Consider the following 25616-nt stretch of genomic DNA (forward strand, 5'->3'; position numbering starts at 1 on the left):
TATTTGTACTTTGGTACTTTATCTTTTATTTGTAACATATAGGTCATTTATCTTGTATATTTGTAACATTCAGTCATTTTTCTAATTTTTTATTAAAAAAATACTGATCTGGCTTGCCACATCATATAATTATATTTTTTAAAATATATTTTTATTTTAAAAAATAAAGAAATTCAGAAAAATATGAAGTTCTTCATCATCTCTAACATGTTGCTTTGAATCTATCATTCCTTCAAAAAAAATTCCCAATTTTTCAATACCCAAAACCCTAAATCACCAAAACTCAAATTTACACTCAATGAGTTCAACTACAAGTGAAATTTGGTTCACTCTTTTTCACACCAGTGAACACAACAACACAAAAACAAATTATCTTCTCTCTATTTTTTCACTTCTTTCTACTGTAATTGAAGAGTGAATTTTTTTGAATCATTGAAGCAATTAAATTTCAGAACTTCAGATCTCGTGTTTTTTAATAAAAAATGGAAAAAATGACTGAAATGTTACAAATATACGGGATAAATGACAGAACCAAAGTGTTACAAATAAATAAAATAAAGGACCTCTGGTGTAATTTTGCAAAAAAAAAATGTCTTGTGTTATGCTGAGTTTGTTAATAAAAGATTTTTATTGCTAAAAAAACAAATGTGTCTTATGTTATGGTGAGTTTGTTAATAATTTTTTTTTTGTTGCTACTAAAAAATAAGAGTATTGTTGGTATTATGAAAAATCCACACCAAAACTCATGTATTCTCTTTATATAGTACTAGCGGCCAGACATGGCGCGTTCCGTGCCTGTCTGTGTCTAACTGTCTATTATGCAAACTTATGTAAAAAAAAAGACATGCATTATATTATGGTGAGTTTGTTAATAAAGATTTTTGTTGCTCAAAAAAATAAATTATCAAGGGTATTGTTGGTATTATGAAAAGTCCACGCCAAAATTTTTTGTATCCCCTTTATATATAGGTATGCAAACTGATGTAGGAGGGTTTTTTAGTAATTTATTATTTTAGATAGATTTAGTTTTATTATATTTTAGGTAGATTTCTTATTTTTATATTTCACCTAGATTAGTTATTTTTATATTTTAGGTAGATTTGTTATTTTTATTTAGTTAGGTTTGTTATTTTCTTTTACAATTGATAAGTGCTAAATATTGGTTAAAATATTTCGGTGGGTCAATAATTCTACCCCAACGCCTATCATTGATGATTGTTGCAAACTTCTCATAGCTTCCATGCTCAAAAATCTCGAATTTCCTTTCATTCCAAATCTTTTTCTTTTCAAGTATTTGGTATCGCTCAAATTGCTCCGGTCCACAAAACCTGCTGGGGTCAAAGGCTGTGTGCGATGAACTTGCCCCAGTCTTTTGCTTCTTTCCGGTACTAGCTGCTGGTCTTTTTGGTGCCATTCCTGAAATTACTTCGAAAAACCACATAAGTCTTTTGCTCAGAAAATTAGATAATTTATATTACAGAGCATGAATTTCAACTTTTGAAAGTTCCTGTCGCAAATTGTTAGCGAAAATTTCTGGTTATGAAGTAACAATTAACACAAGGGTTTTGCAGGATGCACTTTAGCAGACAACAACTATACACACACAGAGAGTTAAATTTAGGGTTTACAATTTCAATCTCTTGAGATTAGTTTGTACCATGTGTGAACTAATTTACAAAATTCAAAACAAATTATTTATTCTCAACTGTTCACAATTTGTCAAAAGGAAGTACAAAAGGAAAAGATTTGAATTTGTGTAACCTGATTCATTGAAGAAACATACATGACTACCCACAATTTTATCAAAAACTTCAAACTATCTATACAATCATGCATCTTTCTACCCACAATATCATGCATCTTTCACTATGAACAAAAATGATAAAAATTGGAAATTGAAGTTAAAATTCTGCATACCTGAGTGATGGAGATGCACAAACTGAAAGTAGAAATGAATGGGGTAGTGGGTGTTGTCTTAGATTTGAATTTTTTTTGAAGGATGGAGATGGTGGTGTTGAGAATTTTGTGAGAAGAGGGAGTTAGGAAAGTGGAATTAGGGTTGAAAAGGGTGAGATTCGTACTCCCCTCTGATTTTGTGGAAGTGGGGTGTGAGGTGGCATGTGAGGTGGCCAAAAATGGCCAGCTGTCACTTAATTATAAAACTGCAGATTTCATCAAATGGCGCCGTTGCCGGGGACTGGCGTTTGATATTAGTTGTTTAATCGCAATTTCTATCGTTTTAAGCAATTTTGTACTTTTTAATTTCAGTTACTATTCGTTATCTTTTGTGCACGCTAACTTGTCTGGTTAGATTGTTGTCCTGTTTATGCGAGGAAAGATTTCTGCAGAGAATTTACTTTTTGATCCAGAAATCGAAAGAACAGCTCGAAGGAATAACAGTCAAAGAAAGAAAAGGAAACAATTAGCCAAACAAAAGAGGCTGCAAGAAGAAAATTCTGCTTCTATTTCTTCAACATCCTCAATAGCCGAAGAGATGGCTGACGATCCGCCACGTAACGAAGGTGCCGGTATGAGGCCATGTCACAACAGTCCACGAAGACTTGCTCATCTTGCAAGACCTCCCAGAGGTGCAAGACAGACGGAGATGAAAACCGGTCTCTTGCAACTGTTATATGCTAACCCTTTTACAGGTTTATCACATGAAGATCCATACAATCATTTGGTGAAGTTCTATGAAATAGCCGGTTCACTTGGAGCCCCTGAAGCGGAGGAGGAAGCGGTGTTTATGAGAATGTTCCCTCATTCATTGATAGGGAAAGCCAAAGATTGGTACCTTGATTTGCCGGCTCAAGTTATGACGAATTGGAATACATTGGAGGAAAAGTTTCTTGATCGATTCTTTCCGCATCACAAGTTTATGGAGTCAAAGACATCAATCGCGGTGTTTTCTCAAGGTTCCAATGAGACTCTATGTGAAGCATGGGATCGATACAAAGCAATGCTGCGTAAATGCCCTAATCATGGATTTGATGAACTAACCCAAATTCATATTTTTAGAAATGGTCTTTTGCAGGATTCAAAGCTTCTTTTAGATGCAACAGCAGGTGGTTCTCTTTTATCATTAAGTGCTGCAGATGCTACGACTATCATTGAAAAAATGTCACTTAGTGATCGACAAAGTGAACGCAGCAAAACTCAAAAGAAGCCTGGGATTCTTGAACTTGATCCATCAGATGCTGTATTGGCTCAAAATAAGCTTCTTACCAACACGGTGGAGGAGTTATCCAAACAAATGTCAAAGTTGATGACTCTTCAAGAAGGATCGGGGAAAGCAAAGCAAGTAGCATCTTGTGAATTATGCACCGGAGATCATCCAACTGGTCATTGTCCTCCATCTCATGAAGAGGTGAACTTCATGGCAAATCAACAAAGACAGGGTCAGTATCCGAATAATGCTGGCTATCAAAGGGGAAACAACTCAAACTATGGTCAAGGTTGGAGACAAGATGTTGGCTCATCAAATAGGCAAAGACAATATGAAAGCTACAGTCAACCACTGGTACAACAAACTCAAAATTCAAATTTGGAAGAAGCTTTGAGATCATTCATAGAGACGCAGACCAAACAGAATCAACAACAAAATTTGATGAATCAACAACAAAATCAGTTTGTGCAAGAAACTCAAGTCTACCAAAGAGGCAATGATGCGGTGTTAAGAAATCTTGAGACTCAGATTGGTCAAATAGCAAAAGAAATGGCCAATAACAAAAATCAAGGAGGATCATTTGCAGCCAACACCGAACCGAATCCAAAAGAACAATGCAAGTCAATTACAACAAGAAGCGGTAAGGAAGTTGGCAAGGGAATAGGTGATAATTTGAGGAAGGAAGAGGAGGTTATGAGACGAGCAGATGAAGAGGAGGAAGGAGAAAGTGAGAATGAAGCAGAAAAGAATAAAAAGGAAGAATTAGTTGAAAAAGAAAAAAATGAAAAAACAGAAAAAAATAAAAAAATTGCAGAGAAGGGAGAGAAGGAGGTTGAAGTGAGAAAAGAAAAGAGTAGTTTACCTCAACATCTGTCATATCCACATGCTCCATCAAAGAAGGATAAAGAAAGGCAGTATGCAAGGTTTATGGATATCTTTAAAAGATTGCAAATCAACATTCCATTCTCCGAAGCCTTAGAGCAGATGCCAACATATGCAAAATTTATGAAAGAAATCCTTACCAAAAAGAGGAAGTACAATGATGATGAAGTCATTCAACTTGATGCAAGCTGTAGCGCTATTATCCAACGAACTCTTCCGACAAAAGAAAAAGATCCGGGAAGAGTCACGTTGCCGGTTACCATTGGTAATGTGAATGTTGGAAAAGCTCTTATTGATTTAGGGTCAAGCATAAATCTTATTCCGTTATCAGTGATCCAACGGGTTGGTGGTCTTGACATCACACGTACAAGAATGACATTGCAACTTGCTGATAAATCCATCACTCGTCCGTCGGGAATGGCTGAAGATGTTCTTGTAAAAGTTGATAAGTTTATGTTCCCTATAGACTTTGTGGTGATGGACATTGAAGAGGATGATGATGTTCCGTTAATTCTTGGAAGGCCGTTCATGAAAACAGCTCGTATGATGATTGATATTGATGACGGGGTGATGAAAGTTCGAGTTCAAGATGAGGAGGTTAGTTTTAATTTGTGGGAAGCTATGAAGCATCCACATGAGAAAGATATGTGCTTCAAACTTGATGCAACTGAAGAAGCCATATTAGATGTAAGAAAGCAAGCACATAGACCTTCATCTCTTGAACAGGCCTTGACAGATGCTTTCGAAGCACTTGACCCCGAGAAAGAAGAAGAGATTGAGGACTTCTTGAAGCAACTTGATGCTTTTGAAGAATTACCTCAACCTGAAGTAGAGATTGACGAGTTGAAGGAGGATGGAAAGCCGGTAGAAGTAAAACTTGAGCTGAAAACATTACCATCACACCTCAAGTATGTTTTCCTTGGGGATGACAATCAAAAACCAGTAATAATCAGCAGTTCTCTATCAAAAGGTGAAGAAGAAAGTCTGATTCAAGTGCTGAAAAACAACAAAGAAGCAATAGGATGGGCATTATCCGACTTGAAAGGTATTAGTCCATCTTATTGTATGCATAGTATCATGATGGAGGATGATTATAAACCAGTTGCACAGCCCCAACGTCGTTTGAATCCAACAATGAAGGAGGTTGTAAGAAAAGAAGTGGTGAAATTACTTGAAGCTGGTATGATTTATCCGATTTCCGACAGTGCTTGGGTTAGTCCAGTCCAGATGGTTCCAAAGAAAGGAGGAATGACAGTGATTACAAATGACAAAAATGAATTGATTCCATCAAGAACCGTCACCGGGTGGCGGATGTGTATAGAGCTGTAAAAAGGGCCTTAAGGGGCCGCCCCTTTAAGGGGCGGACCCACTTATTCCTGATTATTAATTTTATTTAAATTTTAAACACAGTTTTTTTAGGGTGCCGATCGTGGACAGTGCTGATTGAAGAAAAAGAGAATAAGTTCACGACACTAGAAAAATTGTTTAAAATTTAAATAAAATTAATAATCAGGAATAAGTGGGTCCGCCCCTTAAAGGGCCGGCCCCTTAAGGCCCTTTTTACAGCTCTAGATGTGCATAGACTATCGGAGACTCAACAAAGCAACCAGAAAAGATCATTTTCCATTACCATTTATGGATCAAATGCTTGAGAGACTATCTGGTCAAAAGTTCTATTGTTTCTTAGATGGTTATTCGGGGTACAATCAGATTTCAGTCAACCCCGAGGATCATGAAAAAACAGCTTTCACATGTCCTTTCGGTGTTTTTGCTTATAGAAGAATGCCTTTCGGATTGTGCAATGCACCAGCAACATTTCAACGGTGTATGCAAGCAATTTTTTCTGACTTGATAGAGAAATGCATCGAAGTGTTCATGGATGATTTCTCCGTGTTCGGTCCGTCATTCCAACATTGCTTGAAGAATTTGGACACCGTACTGAAGCGGTGTGTTGAAACAAATCTGGTTCTTAATTGGGAGAAGTGTCATTTCATGGTGACCGAAGGTATTGTTCTTGGTCACAAGATCTCTTCCAAGGGTATTGAAGTGGATAAAGCAAAGGTGGAGGTCATTGAAAAGCTCCCTCCTCCGGTAAATGTCAAAGGAATCAGAAGTTTTCTAGGTCATGCCGGTTTCTACCGAAGATTCATCAAAGATTTTTCCAAAATTGCCAAACCATTAAGCAATCTGCTTAACAAAGGTACGTCTTTTAAAATTGATGATGAATGTTTACTTGCTTTTAATAAATTGAAAGAAAGATTGGTGACTGCACCCATAATCATAGCACCCGATTGGAAACTTGAATTTGAATTGATGTGTGATGCTAGTGATTATGCAGTTGGTGCAGTCCTTGGACAAAGAAAGAACAAAATTTTTCATGCTATACACTATGCAAGCAAAGTATTAAATGATGCACAAGTTAACTATGCAACAACCGAGAAAGAATTGCTTGCTATAGTGTATGCACTTGAGAAATTTCGTTCTTATTTGATTGGTTCAAAGATTGTTGTGTACACTGACCATGCAGCTATCAAGTATTTGATTACAAAAGCTGATTCTAAGCCGAGACTCATTCGGTGGATGCTCTTACTACAAGAGTTTGATCTTGAGATCAAAGATAAAAAGGGAACAGAAAACTTGGTAGCTGATCACTTATCAAGACTTGTAAACAATGAGGTGACCAAACATGAACGTGAGGTTCTTGAAGAATTCCCCGATGAAAAACTGCTTATGGTGCAAGAAAGGCCATGGTTTGCTGATATGGCTAATTTCAAAGCATCCGGATTAATACCGGATGATTTCAATTGGCACCAAAAGAAAAAGTTCCTCCGTGAAGCAAATCAATATGTTTGGGATGATCCTTATTTGTTTAAAATTGGAGCAGACAACTTGTTGAGGAGATGTGTTACAAAAGAGGAAGCCACAAGCATCATGTGGCATTGTCATAACTCACCATATGGAGGCCATTATAATGGAGAGAGAACAGCAGCAAAAATTTTGCAGTCAGGATTCTTTTGGCCGAGTTTGTTCAAAGACACTTATGAACATGCTCGGAGATGTGATAACTGTCAAAGAATAGGTGGAATTTCAAGGCGCAATGAAATGCCACTTCAAAACATGCATGTTGTTGAAATATTTGATTGCTGGGGCATTGATTTCATGGGCCCTTTTCCATCATCTTTTTCAAATGAATACATTCTTGTGGCAGTAGACTATGTGTCCAAGTGGGTAGAGGCAATTGCGTCACCAAAAGCTGATAGCAAAACGGTGATAAAATTTCTAAAAAGAAACATTTTCACCCACTTTGGAACCCCTCGTGTGCTTATCAGTGATGGAGGGTCACATTTTTGCAATTCTCCACTAGCCAAAGCACTTGAGCATTATGGAGTCAAGCACAAAGTAGCATCACCATACCATCCTCAGACCAACGGACAAGCAGAAGTTTCGAATCGTGAAATAAAGAAAATTCTTGAAAAAACTGTGTCCGCATCAAGAAAAGATTGGTCATTGAAGTTAGACGCGGCATTATGGGCATATCGGACAACTTTCAAAGCACCAATAGGCCTTACACCTTTTCAGATGGTATATGGTAAGGCATGTCATCTTCCGGTGGAACTTGAGCATAAAGCCTATTGGGCTTTGAAATTTTTGAATTTTGATGAAATCCAAGCCGGAGAGAAAAGAAAAGTTCAGCTACAACAGTTGGATGAATTGAGATGCCAAGCTTATGAATCTTCTAAGCTGTACAAAGAGAAGGTCAAAAGCTATCATGATAAACGGCTTGTCAACAAAGAATTTAGGCCAGGCCAAATGGTTTTGCTTTTCAACTCAAGATTGAAGTTATTTCCGGGAAAGCTTAAATCCAAATGGTCCGGTCCTTTCAAAATCCGTGAAGTAAAACCATATGGTGCAGTTGTGTTGGAAGATCCAGCTACCAATGACACATGGACTGTGAATGGTCAAAGATTGAAGCTCTATTTTGGTGGTGAATTTGATCGTGTCACTACCAAAATCCCACTTTCCGATCCTTGAAACTCCAAGAAGAACGTCGAGCTAATGACGTAAAACAAGCGCTTGTTGGGAGGCAACCCAATTTTGTAAGTATTTTTGAGTTTTAGCATGCATTGAACACTTTTGTTGTGAAGGAAGCAAGTTGGCCAGACACAGCAAGCCAATTATGCAGATTTTTTTTTCTGGTGTGTGTTCGCTAAGCGAATAATCCATTCGCTAAGCGAACAGTGCGAAATCTGCAGTTTTATAATTAAGTGACAGCTGGCCATTTTTGGCCACCTCACATGCCACCTCACACCCCACTTCCACAAAATCAGAGGGGAGTACGAATCTCACCCTTTTCAACCCTAATTCCACTTTCCTAACTCCCTCTTCTCACAAAATTCTCAACACCACCATCTCCATCCTTCAAAAAAAATTCAAATCTAAGACAACACCCACTACCCCATTCATTTCTACTTTCAGTTTGTGCATCTCCATCACTCAGGTATGCAGAATTTTAACTTCAATTTCCAATTTTTATCATTTTTGTTCATAGTGAAAGATGCATGATATTGTGGGTAGAAAGATGCATGATTGTATAGATAGTTTGAAGTTTTTGATAAAATTGTGGGTAGTCATGTATGTTTCTTCAATGAATCAGGTTACACAAATTCAAATCTTTTCCTTTTGTACTTCCTTTTGACAAATTGTGAACAGTTGAGAATAAATAATTTGTTTTGAATTTTGTAAATTAGTTCACACATGGTACAAACTAATCTCAAGAGATTGAAATTGTAAACCCTAAATTTAACTCTCTGTGTGTGTATAGTTGTTGTCTGCTAAAGTGCATCCTGCAAAACCCTTGTGTTAATTGTTACTTCATAACCAGAAATTTTCGCTAACAATTTGCGACAGGAACTTTCAAAAGTTGAAATTCATGCTCTGTAATATAAATTATCTAATTTTCTGAGCAAAAGACTTATGTGGTTTTTCGAAGTAATTTCAGGAATGGCACCAAAAAGACCAGCAGCTAGTACCGGAAAGAAGCAAAAGACTGGGGCAAGTTCATCGCACACAGCCTTTGACCCCAGCAGGTTTCATGGACCGGAGCAATTTGAGCGATACCAAATACTTGAAAAGAAAAAGATTTGGAATGAAAGGAAATTCGAGATTTTTGAGCATGGAAGCTATGAGAAGTTTGCAACAATCATCAATGATAGGCGTTGGGGTAGAATTATTGACCCACCGAAATATTTCAACACCACCTTTGTGAGAGAATTTTATGCAAATGCTTACCCATCTCAGGGTGAGCCTTTCTCTTTCACCACTATGGTACGCGGAAAAACCATCCGTTTTGACCGCAATGCCATCAATGAGTATCTTGGCAACCCTTTCACCCTACCCGCCCATGAAACCTTGTGTGATTTTCAGAAGCAAAGAGCCCTCAAGACTTGGGACATTGACACCATGCGAAGAAAACTTCTTAGGCCTAACCATGACTTCGTATATGGCACAACCAACAAACCTTTGAGGGCCCTTAGAGATGATATGCGCACCTTCACCCTACTCCTTTTCCTACTTGTTTTATATAACATCCAACCTAATTCTCACACTTCTGATGCTGTCATGAATATACTTGGCCTCATTCATTACATAAATGAAGGCCTTGAAGTGGATTTGGCCGGTATCATCTCTGGTTGGGTGAAAGAGATTACCTTGTGTGGCCACCCTGACAAAAACCTTAAGTCCACTGCTGTGAGATCCGACAGTCCTTTGGGTTTCCCGTGCTTAATTATGGGATTGTGTACAGCTAATAGGATACACATTCCTGAAATTGGACGTGAGGAGATTGGGAAGATTGATGATGATTATGTGGATCGGTACTGCAAACCGAAGAAGAGAAGAGCTGCACAACCACCCCCACCACCCCAGGCCTCCACCTCTGCTGTTCATGATCAGAATTTTTATAACCATTTTACTTATTTGTATGATCAGAATGATGCAGGGTATAGAGCCATGAGTGCAATGCAGCAGTCCTTCTATAATCAGCACACCGGGCAGTCAGTGATGACACCGCAAGATTTCCAAGCCTATGTTGCATGGCCTGAGGTCAGGCCTACTTTTCTCGGAGGGGGTAATGTAGCAGATGCTGAAGCTGCTAATGAAGGAGACAATGCAAGTGAAGGAGAAGCTGGTTCTGATGCATCTATGCAAGAAGGAGATGAAAGTGATGCTGGCTCGGGATCTGGTTCTGCATCTGGCTCCGAATCTGGTTCGGAAGCCGGTTCTGCATCCGAGTAAAGCAAGCAAGGAGATGGCTGAAAAGCTCGCCAAAATGAGTGAACTTTAAAAAGCTTTCAGTCATTTAATGTTTAAGTTTAAGTAGTTTATCTTTTGTGTTGACTATGTGGAACATGTGGAAGTATGAATGTCTGTCACTTGTTTTGTGTTTTGTTGTGAACATATGATGAATGTTTAAAGTTTAATGCATGATAATTAGTAATTTAATATAGTAGTATGGTAGTCTAGTAATGTGAAATATTGTGAATAGCATTTTGAAGAACAAGCTCACATATGTTTGAAATTGAAAGATAGGTTTGTGATAAATCAATGTGTTGAGCATGATAGTCGATTTGTAGAGATATATGTCAATCTTCTTTGATTAGTGTTCAAAATAGGCTTAGAAACTTAACATGTTTTTGAAATGTGTTACTTGTCCTAAGATGATTCTCACTATTTTTGTTGAACATGATTGAAACTTGTGTTATCCAATCTAGCTGGGTGAGAATGTGTGAACTTTCCATTGTTTACATAAATATGAGAGTGCCGGCAATTGTGTATGCTCATTTGATTTTAGCTTAATCTTGCTGTCACTAATGTGTTTGATGTTGTGGATATGATCAAGGCCTTGTTTCTTTTTGAGTGATAACCACTTAGCCAAATTTAACCTACCCTGTGAGATAGTGATCTTTTGTGTCCCCATTTGAGCCTTAAAATTTGAAAATTGTTTGTTTTATAAACCCTGAAACCGAAAGAAAAGAAAAACAACTACTCTACCCTTGTCTTAGGATAGGAGAGCAAGTGCATTTTTATAAGGGTTATATGATAAGATTCAAGTTGGGGAGAAGTAGGTTGAAAAATAGATAAATAAATTGGTTGAAAAAGGTAGTGTTGTGGTGATTGAAAAAGAAAAGAAAATATGTAAAAAAATAAAAGAGTTGCTTGACACAATTGAAAGTCAAAAGGAAATGAGAAAAGAAAACAAAATTTTGTGAAAAGTGTCAAAACAAAAGAATCACCACAAATGGAAATAGGGGGAAAAAGAAAGGGAGTAAATGAATCATGAGATGAATTTTGCAGATTTTGTGCTCTCTTATCCTTGAGGCTTTTTGAATCCATAGAAAAACAATGAATTTTTGTAGCCCAGCCCCATTACAAGCTTGATAAAGTCCTTAGTGATCCACAACTGATAGCATGTTTTGTGATATTGCTTGGATAAATGTTTGAATTGAATTGTTGCATGCACATTGCTTGGATTGAGTTAAACACTTACCCTTGAGAGAAATAATTGTGAGAAATTTGAGATAAACACTTGAGTCTTGATTGTTTGATAAGAATGTTGAGAATTTTGCTTAGGCATAGGAATCATTTCATGATCATGCTTTATTTTCTTTGAATGTTTTGGGAACTAGTCTTTGAGATGACATTGCTTTACTTGTGCTCTGAGATTTTGAAAACTTTGATTGATTACAAACCCACTCTTTTGAATGAATATTGAGCTTGTTAAAATACCTTTTGTTTGAGGACAAACAAAGTCCTAAGTTGGGGAGATTTGATAAGTGCTAAATATTGGTTAAAATACATGTTTAAAAGGCACTTATTGAATGAATTTTGATAACAAATCCTTGGAATATAAATCACTTTTGATGTAAATATAGTGTGTACTAAGAATTTGTGCAAGAATTATCAAATCCAACCATTTTGTTAGGTTCATGCTGATACTAAGAAAAGAAACAAAATTCTGAAGCATTCGCTGCAGCGAAGCATCAGCGAGCATGCAGCGAACAAAGGCAGGGAGTTCAGGGTACTTGGCGAACACCCAGCGAACCTGCAGCGAACAAACTCGCTACAGCGAGGCCTCAGCGAACAAAGGCAGGGAGTCCAGGGTACTTGGCGAACACCCAGCGAGCATGCAGCGAATAAGCTCGCTGCAGCGAACACCTAGCGAGCAAAGGATGAGTCACAGCTAAATACACGTGTCAGCAAACCTCTTCAACTAAGCAACTTCTTCGCTTAGCGAACAAGGATTCGCTTAGCGAACAGGCCCATTTCAGAAGTCTATAAATAGCATTTTAGATCATTTTGTAATGGAGATAGCTAGCTAATATCAGATAGAAAAATACGATTTTTATAGATAGATCCTGTTTAGTAAGGTTTTGAAGGTGGATTCCACACAACTTGAGAAATCAAGCCCTATGGTCTTTCAATCCTTCTCATCTTCACTCTTTTGTAAGTTTATTATGGCTATTCATAGCTAAATCTCTTTTGTTGGGGTTGGATGTAATTAAATTATGATCATGAATCTAGTTTAACTTTGCTATATGAGTTTTATTTATCAATCAATATTAGTGATATCTTTGTTTTTATGCTTATCTCAAAGGATTTAAATGATATAGACATATGTTATTTGAATCAAAGATTTAGGATAATCACTTGTTAGATTTCAAAGTTTAGACATAGATTTTGGGATTTAATAGTCACCTAAAGTATTAAAGCTTAATACTATTTTATCGATTAATGATTCGAGATATCGGAAAATTAATAGATTCAATAGATTTCAAGACATATTCCGGACACGGATATGATCGACGAGTAATACGTGACGATATAGATTGGTAAATGAAATATATATATCGATAGTTAACGGATACATGTGAATGATTTGATAAATCCGATCCCAACAAGTTTTTATATCCAAAGTTTATTACGCACTTTCATATCACGATTTTACGTTACAAAACCAAATCGAAACAAACCCGCACTTAAAATCATGGAATTTGTATATTTACAATTAATATCGCACTAGTCCCTGTGGATACGATATAAAGAAAATACTTGCTTTTGTATTTCATCAACAATCTTTTAGGAGATTTGTTATTTTTATTTTCCACTCCTATTTAAACTAAACTATTGTAGCCTTGAAGGCAACCTTTTGATTGAATAAAAATACAGAGAATTTTCTCAAATTTGGTGGATTCCAAATTACTCCTTCTGGTGGATTCCGGAAGTCTAGTGGATTCTAGATTAGTTACTCTTTCTGGTGGATTCCGGAAATCTGGTGGATTCCAGAACCTTTATCTAATAGGATTAACGCTTGCTTTTCCTTCACGCTTCCGTACTGCGTCAGTTGGTATCAGAGCAGGTTTCTCCTGTTCTTTTCCTAACGTGATCAGCCATGGGAGAATCAATTCCGGTTATTAGGGTTCGCAATAACAACCATATTGTTCCGTACATAAAATCAGAACATACTTGTGGTGAATCTGATTTGGAATATTATGAGCGTAGATATTACAAAAGGTTGAAGGATGATTACTACGAGTTTAAAATCTCTGATTCGACATATCGTTGTCCGTTTTGTTACAACAAAGATTACTCGTTGTCCGACCTTTTGAGGCATGCTTACAGAATTGCAGGTAACTCGCGTAAAACGATTAAAGATATTGCTAAACATTCTGTTTTGATAACGTATGTTAATTGGTATGTTAATGTTAAATTTGAGGAAGCACTCAGCATCTTCAATAATGCCAATAACAACAACCATGCCAATAATTTTCATGTACGTCACATAGCTACTGAAACCCTAGATGATAACCAACCATCTCTTCCCAAGAAACTTGACGATCCTGCTTATAAATCCAAACCGAAAGAAACCGAAGTAGTTGTTGAACAAGATGCTTCGGTTGAAGTTGATGAATCGAAAGATGAGAAGGAAGAGATCGATGAACATGATGACTTAGAGAAAGAGGATCAAACGGATGTGAAGTCTAAAATGGTAGAAACTACAATTGATGAGGAAGGAGTGCTCAATCTAGAATTAGAGGGTAGTTACAACGAGAACAACAATGGCATGAATTGCGACATCCAAATAGAGGCGACGCCAGAAATTGATGAAGAAACAAAGGAGAAAGAATGTCGTGTAACAAATTTATCGTCGTCAGCAGCGCAATATGATGCGACCTTAAGGACAACACAAACAAAGAAACTTATGAACATTTATCGGTACTCTCATGTTATGCATATAAGCTCTACCGCCCTTGTGGAGTTATTAAACGGATTAACAAGCTATTATCTCAAGTTAGAGGAGAAAAATCAAGCATTTAAAGAAGAAAAGAGTCGGTATGAGGTAAGACTAAAGGAAGAGCAAAAAGTAGCAATCAAGCAAACGAGACAGAATTTGATAATTAAAGCAGAACCGGTACTAAGTTTCTACTATGATAAACGCATGAGTCAATATCAAGATGAGAACTCGGGGTCGAGTTTTTTTGAGGTAGAGGAGACTGATGTAGGAGGGTTTTTTAGTAATTTATTATTTTAGATAGATTTAGTTTTATTATATTTTAGGTAGATTTCTTATTTTTATATTTCACCTAGATTAGTTATTTTTATATTTTAGGTAGATTTGTTATTTTTATTTAGTTAGGTTTGTTATTTTCTTTTACAATCTTTTAGGAGATTTGTTATTTTTATTTTTCACTCCTATTTAAACTAAACTATTGTAGCCTTGAAGGCAACCTTTTGATTGAATAAAAATACAGAGAATTTTCTCAAATTTGGTGGATTCCAAATTACTCCTTCTGGTGGATTCCGGAAGTCTAGTGGATTCTAGATTAGTTACTCTTTCTGGTGGATTCCGGAAATCTGGTGAATTCCAGAACCTTTATCTAATAGGATTAGCGCTTGCTTTTCCTTCACGCTTCCGTACTGCGTCACAAACTTATGTAAAAAAAAAAGACATTCATTATATTATGGTGAGTTTGTTAATAAAGATTTTTGTTGCTCAAAAAAAAAACTTATCAAGGGTATTGTTGGTATTATGAAAAGTCCACGCCAAAATTTTTTGTATCCCCTTTATATATAGGTATAAATGAGTCAGGATCCGTTGACACCTTTGCCTTTTATTATTTTAATCCATGGGTCTATAAACTTAACTGGCGTGAAGCAATACCATTATCTAAACACATGCCAACAATAAAATCATTTTTTCCGATCTCAAATTATAACCATTTCCTTTGTCGATTTCAAATTATAACCACCTCCATGACATACAATGAAATCATTGATCCTTGGCATTATCGATTTCAATTATCAACTAGATAACCACACCTCTCCTTTATTCATATCCAACAAATTACTCTTATTTTTGTCTACACAAGTTAACAAATTGATTTGTTTCATCTCTTAAAAAAATAAGGTTTAAATGCACTTTTGATCCCCCTATTTTCAAAATAATGAAGTTTTGGTCCTCTTATTTTAAAAACCAACATTTTAGTCCCCCAATTTTAATTTTAATTTTTAGTTTTGATCCCCCATTCCATTTTAAGGCTAATTTTATTGATGTGGCATTGTCACTAATGCATATCAGCGTTCACGTGGACAAATTTAATATCCATGTCATTATTTGTTTTTAATTCAATAAAACTTATTTTATAAAATAATTTAATTAAGCCTAAGAAAGTTCATTAAAATAAAAAATCCAAAAATTCACAACCTCTAATTTATTAAACCTAAGAAAAAACAAACAATCACAACATGGACATGATCCTCTTTGATTCGTATCAAACAATTGCATATTGAAAGCAAGTTTTGTGTTTCAAGAACCTTCAACTTTCATCATCATCCAACTTTATATAAAACCAATCTAGAATTAAACTTCAAACTTAAAACAATTTTTGGGTTTTCATTCAAACTCATCCAAAGTCATAGATAGTTTAAAGAGTATGAGTAATTTCTACTGAAAGTTGAAACACAAAATCATCTCTAATTTCTTTTCGTTTTTAAAAATCCAAAAATTGTTGAGTTTGAACGGAAACCATAGGATTAGTGAAATCCATAAGGAAGGATTCTCTCCGACGGTGAATAAAATTCTAGTAGTTGAAGGTTTGATAATTAGGGTTTCAAATTTCATATTTTATAAGATTTAACAATTATTATTTCAGTTGAATATATAATTCTAACAATTAAAATATTTTATAAATAAAGTTTTATTGAATTTAAAAATATATAATAATGACATGGATATTAAATTTGTCCACATGAATGTTGCCACATCATTAGTTACAAGGCCACATCAACAAAATTAATCCCAAAATAGGATGGGGGATCAAAACTAAAAAAAAATGAAAATAGGGGGACTAAAAAGTTAGTTTTTAAAATAGGGGGACCAAAACTTCATTTTTTTAAAAATAGGGGGACCAAAAATGCATTTAAGCCAAAAAATAATTAATTCACAACCGAATTTCACAGTTGTAATTTTTCTAACAATAAATATTCCAGTGTCAGAATTGTTGTCGAAGGCAAACATGAATTATGGGGAGGAGATTAATCATTTGAAATGAATTATCGGTAGCAAATACCTCTCGTTTCTACTTGTTTTTAAATATCAAACTCTGTGATATTTGTGGGTAAATCTGTGCGGGATCAAATCGCGATGTTTGGAAAATAAGGAGTAATGATTCGTGAATTAAATGCACAAGATATTTTAAGTGATCATACAGTAACCTTTAGATTATAAAAAATCAATGGTTAATATTTGGTGTCAAACTTTAATTCGACACCTGGTGTTAACGGATCCTAACTCTCTCTCTATATATATAGTCATACAATATAGATGTATTTGATTTATATTTAAAACCAGATTGAGTATTAAAAGTCCACAAATCTTAGTTCAACCGACAAAAATGTCGAAATTGTTCAACCAAAATAAAAAATGTCAAAATTATTAGGTCAAATGTCTTGACTGAGTTTCAACTCCAACTCTCTCACCTATATATGTGAAGTTATAATGATTTTATCATTTCATCTATCAATACGTGGGGTAGACCTTATCTTTGAGGTTTAGGTATCTTGCTGACTGTGTTGTCAAATGCCAACCCCACCCACCAAATTAATTAAAGCACCCCCCCCCCCCCCCCACCCACCACCACCACCATTTCCCAGTAATTTCCTTAAACAAAAATATTGTAATATGGACGTTCGACACACGCTAAATTAATTATATACTGTATGCGAAAACAGTATGAACTATATTATGAAGTGGTAGCTTTTCAATTGATCACGAAAATGAGTCACATATTTACTTCAATGTTAAGTTGTCCGATCTTGATCAAACGGTCTTGGTTGTACCTAGTGCATGCAGTCATGGGTGCTGACCGAACTCAATCCAAATCCTTTTCTTAAAAACATAGTGTACTACTCCCTCCGGTCCTTATTATAAGGAACACTTTGAAAAAATCACACAGACCAATGAAACACATTTAACATAGTTATTTTCATTTAATACTCTTATAAATTTTAATTTATTCCATATATACCCTTATTTAATTACTCTTTATTCAACTAACTTACTTATTTTTAAATTCTCGCTCATAATAAATAAGGGCATAAGTGAAATTGAACATTTAAAACATTTGAAAATTGGTCAAAGTTTCTTATAAAAAGGACCAATTTTTTTGCCCTAAGTGTTCCTTATAAAAAGGACCGGAGGGAGTATGTAGCATGCTGAGGTTGTGCTGCTGTGATGTAAACAACACTTATGAATAACTGGATGCATGAGAAGAGTTTCTAAAATCCTTGTGGTTCAACTTGATTTTCATTTGTTTGTTTTACTATTTTTAATTTAATTTAGAAAATAGGGTGTTAACACAAACATCTGCATCTATTCTTGTGATCTTAATTGAATGAGAAAAATTTGATCTTTTAATTTCTTGGGTAGATTTCAAATCTCTTCAAGGACAGTTTTAATAAATTGTCGTTTTAATAAATAATTATATCATTCGAAGATGTAACCTATCCCTTATGTGAGCCAAGTTAAATGGGGTGAAACAACCCACGTACCTAGCTCTAGTCAAGCAATAGTTTATATCTTTTTCGGCGAATTTTAGTTTTTGTCCTTATAAAATAAAATCACTTGTTTTCATCCTCTAAAAATTTTATGTTTTGTTTTTAGTCCTTAATAGACAAAATTTTGACTTTTTTTTTACATTTTTTTTAACATGACATAGACGTATATGAGTTTAACATAATATATAGACACATTTATAAAATGATCATAACATTGACATTAAAATAAACATAAATTGGTCATTAGGGACTAAAAAAATAAAATTGAAAATGAAAACACGTGATTTTATTATATAGTGACAAAAACAAAAATTCGCTAATTTTGTAGGAATGAAAAATATATTTTTACATAAGCTGTTTGCATAAGCTCAAAAATAAGCTAATCTAAACGGGACCTTAAACATAAAATATTGCTTGACTAAAAAAAATATATATAAAACTATGCTAATAATTTGAAGAAAAAAAAACTATGCTAATAATGATATAGAATAGTTTTGCAGAGGCAACCATGAATATAAAGCGTCACGAGGCATTCTAAACTGTTTCTCATCCAACAAAAGCTTACATCAAAATAAAGTGCTTCTCTTCTTGTACTTGTTGTTGTAGTGTAAGTGTGTCCAGTACCAAATTGTAGCATACATTGTACTTATATATTTTTGTACTTTAAAGCTTGGTTTTTAGAATTTTTAATTAACCACATACTGTATGATGATAATAGTTTATAACATAAGTGCTTAATTAAGTTGTTTATCTAGATAAGACCTAAGACTCGTTTACACATTTCAACTTTCCCTTTTCTTCAGAAGATCATGCATGTTTATTGCTTTTGTACTTTTTCTTTTCTCATGTAAATTATTGAACATTGAACATGAAATAAAAAAAAACCATGGTTGAACCTACAAACCTTACAAGAATAGGCCAAACTGGACTAGCGGTAATGGGCCAAAACCTTGCTCTCAATCAGGGGCGGAGCTGCATTAGGACTCGACAGGACTGCGATCCGCCTCAAATTATCATTATTTTTTAGCACAATGTGATTAAGATAGTTAGTTATAACGAAGTTGTCACTAATAAAATTATAATATTCTAAATTATATAACATTCTTTAATTATAATTTTTTTTCCTATGGATTTATAGGCCAAATATTTCCTGGGGATTCATCTAAAGATCTATTTTAAATGATAACTCTAAACTTTTTCATATGGATTTTCCTGCGATTTATGAAATTAGCTGAGTATTTCTTGCGGATTTTGTTTGATTTTTCTATAGAAAAGTCTGTAGGAATTCTTGTGGATTTCAAATCCTCAACAAAACAATTATCTATCACCTGGGCACCATAGTCCGCAGGAAAATCTTCAAGAAGGTAATTTCCTGCGGCATCTTCACTAAAATCCACTAAAAACTAGCAAATTCCTAGTAGTGTAAAGCATGAAATAGTTTGTATGAAAGAATGATTGTTTGAAAAATTAATAGCAGGGAACCTGAAAAAATGATAGCATGAAATACACATGATAAATGTATTATTTTAAAAAAGAAATGTTTTAAACTGAACAACCGAAGCAAATCAACTTGATTCACTTGATAGTAAAGATTGATAAATGTAAACATTTCTTGATAAATTTAATTATAACCAGTCCTCTTCATTCACCATTATCCATTAATCTTTATAATTTAATTTATATGCACCGTCGTCAGTGGAAAGTTATTTTACATATGCATCCAACAATATACTAACACATCATGTATGATATTTAAAAACACATGATGTGTCATTAAATGATGTGGCAACGCATCATTAAATGTAAAGAATCTTTACACCGATGGTGCTTAACAATTAAACTCTAATCTTTATCCCAATCAGAAAACCGTTTATGGTTTATTCGCCGCGTCCCTTTGATACATTAAATCAAACATTGTAGTCTTTAACCACATAATAAGCCATAAAGTTGTGTATTTCTTCGGCTACCTCCGTTCTAATATACTCCCTCCGTCCCAAAATATAAGGGAAAATTGGTCAAAGAAAGTTGATGTATTTGGTTAAAAATTTGGACTAGATACATTAACTTTGGTTGACCGGTTTTCCCTTATATTTTGGGACAGAGGGAGTATAAAACATTTTTCACAACACTTTAAGAATTAAAAAAAAAAATTAAAAAATAATAGTTTTTACATTAAATTTATCAATAATATATATATTTTTTTCAAAATTACCCTTCAACTATTAAGATAGAAAAATATTAATCTTTTATTTTTCTTCATTTAATTAGAAGTATTTTTATGAAAATTTAATTAATGAACATTAAACTTTGAAAAATGTCTTATAAAATAGCAACCCAAAATTTGCAATTTTTTTTTATACCATTGGAAAGGAGGTATATAGTAGTTTTAGCCCAAATACTAACTAAGACAAACAATAGACATTGTAAAGTTAATAATATACTTTTTTTCTTTCAAATAATTAAGTGTTTAAAATTTCATCTTTTTTTTTTTTTTAAATCGAATAAATGAGAGTATTAAAATTTGAACTTTGATCACTGCATATTTTATATATATATATATATATATATATATATATATATATATATATATATATATATATATATATATATATATATATATATAGTCATAAAGTATAGATGTATTTGATTTATATTTAAAATCAGATGATAAAATTGAGTACTAAAAGTTCACAAGTCTTAGTTCAACTGATAAAAATGTCAAAATTGTTCAACCAAAATAAAAAATGTCAAAATTGTTAGGTCAAATGTTTTGACTGAGTTTCGAACTCCAACTTTCTCACTTATATATGTGAGTTTATAATGATTTTTTCTTAAAAAAAAACAAAAATGGAAGAAAGAAAGAACACATATTCGCGGGGTAGAGCTTTCCCAGTAACTTCCTTTTCCTTATTTACATTTCCCAGTAACTTCCTTTTTTAAACAAAACGAGCGTTACATCAGCGCATATAAATAGCTTGGCATGATATAACATCAATATGCAAAATCTAAAGTTTTTATCATTCAATATATTCATCACTTATTTACAAATTGCATTGTTCCTATTGTCTCAATACTTTCAATCCTTCAATTCATTCTCTACCTTCTCCATATATACATTTTGTGTCACTATATATATATATATATTCCCTTACCACCTTTTCATTTTTTTTTCTTGTTATATTATTTTTTTAATTTTTCTTAATATTACCATCTTAAAGTTGTTGTTAATTATACTTTTGTTCTTGAAAACCATGTCAATGACCTTCTTGACAAACATGAACAACATTGAGACAACACTTCTCAATGCACCAAACAAAAATAGCACATACAACAAAAGATGGCACAATGCTTTCATGAAATCCAACAAACCAAAAATTGAACCTACCCCATCTTTCACTTTGGTTGATTTGAATTTATCACCTCATCACTCTTATACCATTGATCAAGAAACTCTCATAGATATTGTCAAAGAAAAAAACATTGAAACCCTTCAAAACCATGGTGGAGTTGAAGTAGTTGCTTCAAATCTTAAAACCAACATTGAGTTTGGTATCAAAAGTGATGATTTTGAAGACATTGCATGTAGAAAACAAGTGTTTGGTTCCAACACTTACAAAAAACCACCTTCTAAAAGTTTCTTTCATTTCATTGTTGAAGCTTTTAAGGATGTAACAATTCTAATACTTTTGGTTTGTGCTACTCTTTCACTTGCCTTTGGAATCAAGCAACATGGAATCAAAGAAGGTTGGTATGATGGTGGTAGCATTTTTCTAGCTGTTTTCATTGTTATTTCAATGTCATCAATAATCAATTTCAAACAGAACCAACAATTTGATAAATTGTCTCAAGTGAGCAATGACATTCAAATTGATTTGGTTCGTAGCGGGTGCCGACAAAAGGTATCAATCTTTGAGATTGTTGTTGGTGATGTTGTTTGTTTGAAGATTGGCGATCAAGTACCAGCTGATGGATTGTTTATAGATGGACATTCATTGAGAGTCGATGAATCAAGCATGACTGGTGAGAGTGATCATGTAGAGATTAATAAAGACCAGCATCCATTTTTGTTTTCCGGAACAAAAGTTGCTGATGGTTATGCAAAAATGCTTGTTACATCGGTCGGTATGAACACAACTTGGGGACAAATGATGAGTTCCATAAGCAATGATATCGACGAAGAAACACCTTTGCAAACAAGGTTGAATAAGTTGACATTATCGATTGGAAAGGTTGGTTTGGTTGTGGCGTTTTTAGATTGAAGATGTATTTTAATGTTATTGATTAAAATATGTCGCTTTTAGATGTTACTTACTATAATGACTATTTTTCATGTTATTTATAATTCAAATAGATAACGACTTTAAAAAAAAATTGTATTTTTTATTAAAAATTTATTTTTAATTTTCAAACAGGGCCCTGTTGCTATCCCTGAGGGTTTGCCATTAGCTGTGACATTGACTCTTGCTTATTCAATGAAGAAAATGATGGCTGATCAAGCTATGGTTAGAAAACTTTCTGCTTGTGAAACAATGGGATCTGCTACTACTATCTGCACTGATAAAACAGGTATTATTCCAAATGCAAAAGTTAGTTATAATTTGCTAATAGTTAGTTTATTGATTCTCAACTAGCTTTTAATATATAGAACATCTCACGTATTCCCTCTATCCTTAATTATAACCAAAAGTCAACTTTTCAAATTCATCGAATAACTTATAAATCTGGACTACAATGTAGACCAGATACATCACTTTTTCAATGAATCTAAAAAGTGAATTTTTGCTTATAATTAAGGATGGAGGAAATATCATTTACCACACATCCTAGCGTCTACTTATTACGGATTATAAAAAAAAATGGTTTTTGCATTCTATAATTTTAAATAATTTTTTACAGATTTTTAAGAAAAGCAAAAGTTATTTTTAGAGAAGCTATTAAAACCAACTTATCATTTGAAGCCATTTTTAGATTATTTTCAAATTCTCATTTTCATAAAAATGTTGTAACCAATGGACTAACTTTAATCATGTGATTTGTAATAGGTACACTAACTTTGAATCAGATGAAGGTGACAAAGTTTTGGCTTGGTCTAGAGCCTTTGGAAGATAATGCATATTCAAATGTTGATCCATTTGTTCTTCAATTGATCAAAGAAGGAGTAGCTCATAATACAACCGGTGGTGTTCACGAATCTAAATCAGGTTCTGATTCAAAATTCGAGTTTTCCGGTAGTCCAACTGAAAAGGCAATATTATCTTGGGCTGTTTTGGAATTGAATATGGATATGGAGAATTTGTCAAAAAGTTGCTCTATTATTCAAGTTGAGACATTCAACTCGAAGAAGAAAAGAAGTGGCGTTTTATTGAGAAGAAATGTCGACAACAAAGTTAGTGCACATTGGAAAGGAGCTGCAGAGATGGTATTAAGAATGTGTTCTAGATACTATGATAGTTATGGAAATGTGAAAGATCTTGACAATGAAACCATGTCGAAATTTGATAGCATTATACAAGGTATGGCAGCTAGTAGTCTTCGTTGTATCGCTTTAGCATACACAGAAGTCGCGAACGAAGAGCTAGGAGGTGAAGGAGGCAACAAGATGGTGGTAAAATATGATGGTTTAACATTGTTAGGTCTTGTTGGCATTAAGGATCCGTGTCGCCCAGGGGTGAAAACGGCGGTGGAAGCCTGCCAACATGCCGGTGTGAATGTCAAAATGATTACAGGTATTGCTGAAATATCCCATTTATTGATAACTTGATCAATTAATCAATAATGAATTATGAATAGAATGGAATATAACTAACATAACTAATTTTTAACTAACTATTAACAAACTTTATCTCTATTATAGGTGACAATGTTTTCACTGCAAAAGCCATAGCATTCGAATGTGGAATTCTTCGACCTAATCAAGACACAGACGAAACTGTGGTTGAAGGTGAAAAATTTCGTAATTTTTCGCCTGAAGAGAGGTTAGCGAAAGTTGACAGAATCTCTGTAATGGCAAGATCTTCACCTTTTGACAAACTTCTAATGGTGCAATGCTTAAAGCAAAAAGGGCATGTAGTTGCCGTTACCGGAGATGGACCAAACGATGAACCTGCATTGAAAGAAGCTGATATTGGACTTTCAATGGGAATTCAAGGTACTGAAGTTGCAAAAGAGAGTTCAGATATTGTTATATTAGATGATAATTTTGCATCTATAGTAACAGTTTTAAATTGGGGAAGATGTGTTTACAACAACATACAAAAATTCATTCAATTTCAACTAACAGTGAATGTAGCTGCACTTTTTATCAATTTTGTCGCGGCGGTTTCAGCAGGTGAAGTACCTTTAACAGCAGTTCAATTATTATGGGTGAATTTGATTATGGATACATTAGGTGCATTAGCTCTTGCAACTGAAACCTACTAAGGAATTAATGGATCAAAAACCTGTTGGTAGAACAAAACCTCTTATTACTAACATTATGTGGAGGAATCTTTTGTCACAAGCTTTCTACCAAATAGTAATTTTGTTGACACTTCAATTCAAAGGTGAAACTATTTTTGGTGTGACATCAAAGGTAAATGAAACATTGATATTCAATACATTTGTTCTTTGTCAAGTGTTTAACGAGTTTAATGCAAGGAAGTTGGAGAAGAAGAATGTGTTTGAAGGGATATTTAAGAGTAAGTTGTTTTTGGGAATTGTTGGTGTGACATTGGTCCTTCAAGTTGTGATGGTTGAGTTTTTGAAGAAGTTTGCTGATACAGAGAGGTTGAATTGGAGAGAATGGATTATTTGTATTGGTTTTGGTGCTGTTTCTTGGCCAATTGGTTTTGTTGTGAAGATGATTCCTGTCTCAGATAAACCATTACTTGATTTTTGAGTATGAAGAAGACTTAGAAGAGATTATGAATTCTAAGCCATATTAATTGATTTAGAGATGCTACTGAACTATGGTTGACTAGGAATTTTTTTTTTGGATTGTTATAAGCAGATCATTATGTAAACGTGGATCATTTTATTTGTACTATACATATGTTCAAATTAATGTAATTTTTTTGTTTTTTTGATAAATTAAATGCTTCTGAATATCAAGATAGAGATAGACATCCCAACTATGTTGGCATCTCTATCTTTTCCATTGTCTACCTATATCCCAAATTATATAAAAAGAGAAAATAAATAATTACACAGGGGGGACTATGCCTTGCCCCAAAATAAAGAACGTTACAAAACAAACTCAATTGTGACGATATTGTGGAATACCAAGTTTGTCACGTAGAAAATCATTCCGCAGCACACCTGGTAAAGAACCCCACCACCGCATTTGCGTATATGTGTGTCCAAGATGAGCAAACTTATCCGCACAAGCGTTACCTTCACGATAAATATGAAACCACCTCATGGTAAGGCCACGATGCAAACAATTCAACCATCTATTCCGTAAGTCCCAAGGTGCCAT

At 34.2% G+C, this 25616-nt stretch overlaps 1 protein-coding gene and 1 pseudogene across 1 annotated transcript; both read left to right on the forward strand.

The window, feature by feature from the left end:
- Nucleotides 1-2494: 2494 nt before the first annotated feature.
- Nucleotides 2495-5377, forward strand: LOC123909798. Its single transcript, XM_045960708.1, has 2 exons — nucleotides 2495-3893; nucleotides 3981-5377. The coding sequence occupies exons 1-2, from the start codon at nucleotides 2495-2497 to the stop codon at nucleotides 5375-5377; spliced, it is 2796 nt and encodes a 931-aa protein (XP_045816664.1).
- Nucleotides 5378-21301: 15924 nt separating this feature from the next.
- LOC123903991 lies at nucleotides 21302-25163 on the forward strand (annotated as a pseudogene).
- The last annotated feature ends 453 nt before the right edge of the window (nucleotides 25164-25616 follow it).

Source organism: Trifolium pratense, linkage group LG2, assembly GCF_020283565.1.
Source record: "Trifolium pratense cultivar HEN17-A07 linkage group LG2, ARS_RC_1.1, whole genome shotgun sequence".
NCBI classification, from domain to species: Eukaryota; Viridiplantae; Streptophyta; class Magnoliopsida; order Fabales; family Fabaceae; genus Trifolium; species Trifolium pratense.

Excerpts from the sequence above, each read along its gene's own strand:
- LOC123909798 (XM_045960708.1), top strand. The coding sequence starts at position 2,495 with ATGGCTGACGATCCGCCACGTAACGAAGGTGCCGGTATGAGGCCATGT. Across the intron at positions 3,894-3,980 it reads TGAAGAGGAGGAAGGAGAAA|AGAAGGGAGAGAAGGAGGTT; the intron begins GTGAGAATGAAG and ends AAAAAATTGCAG.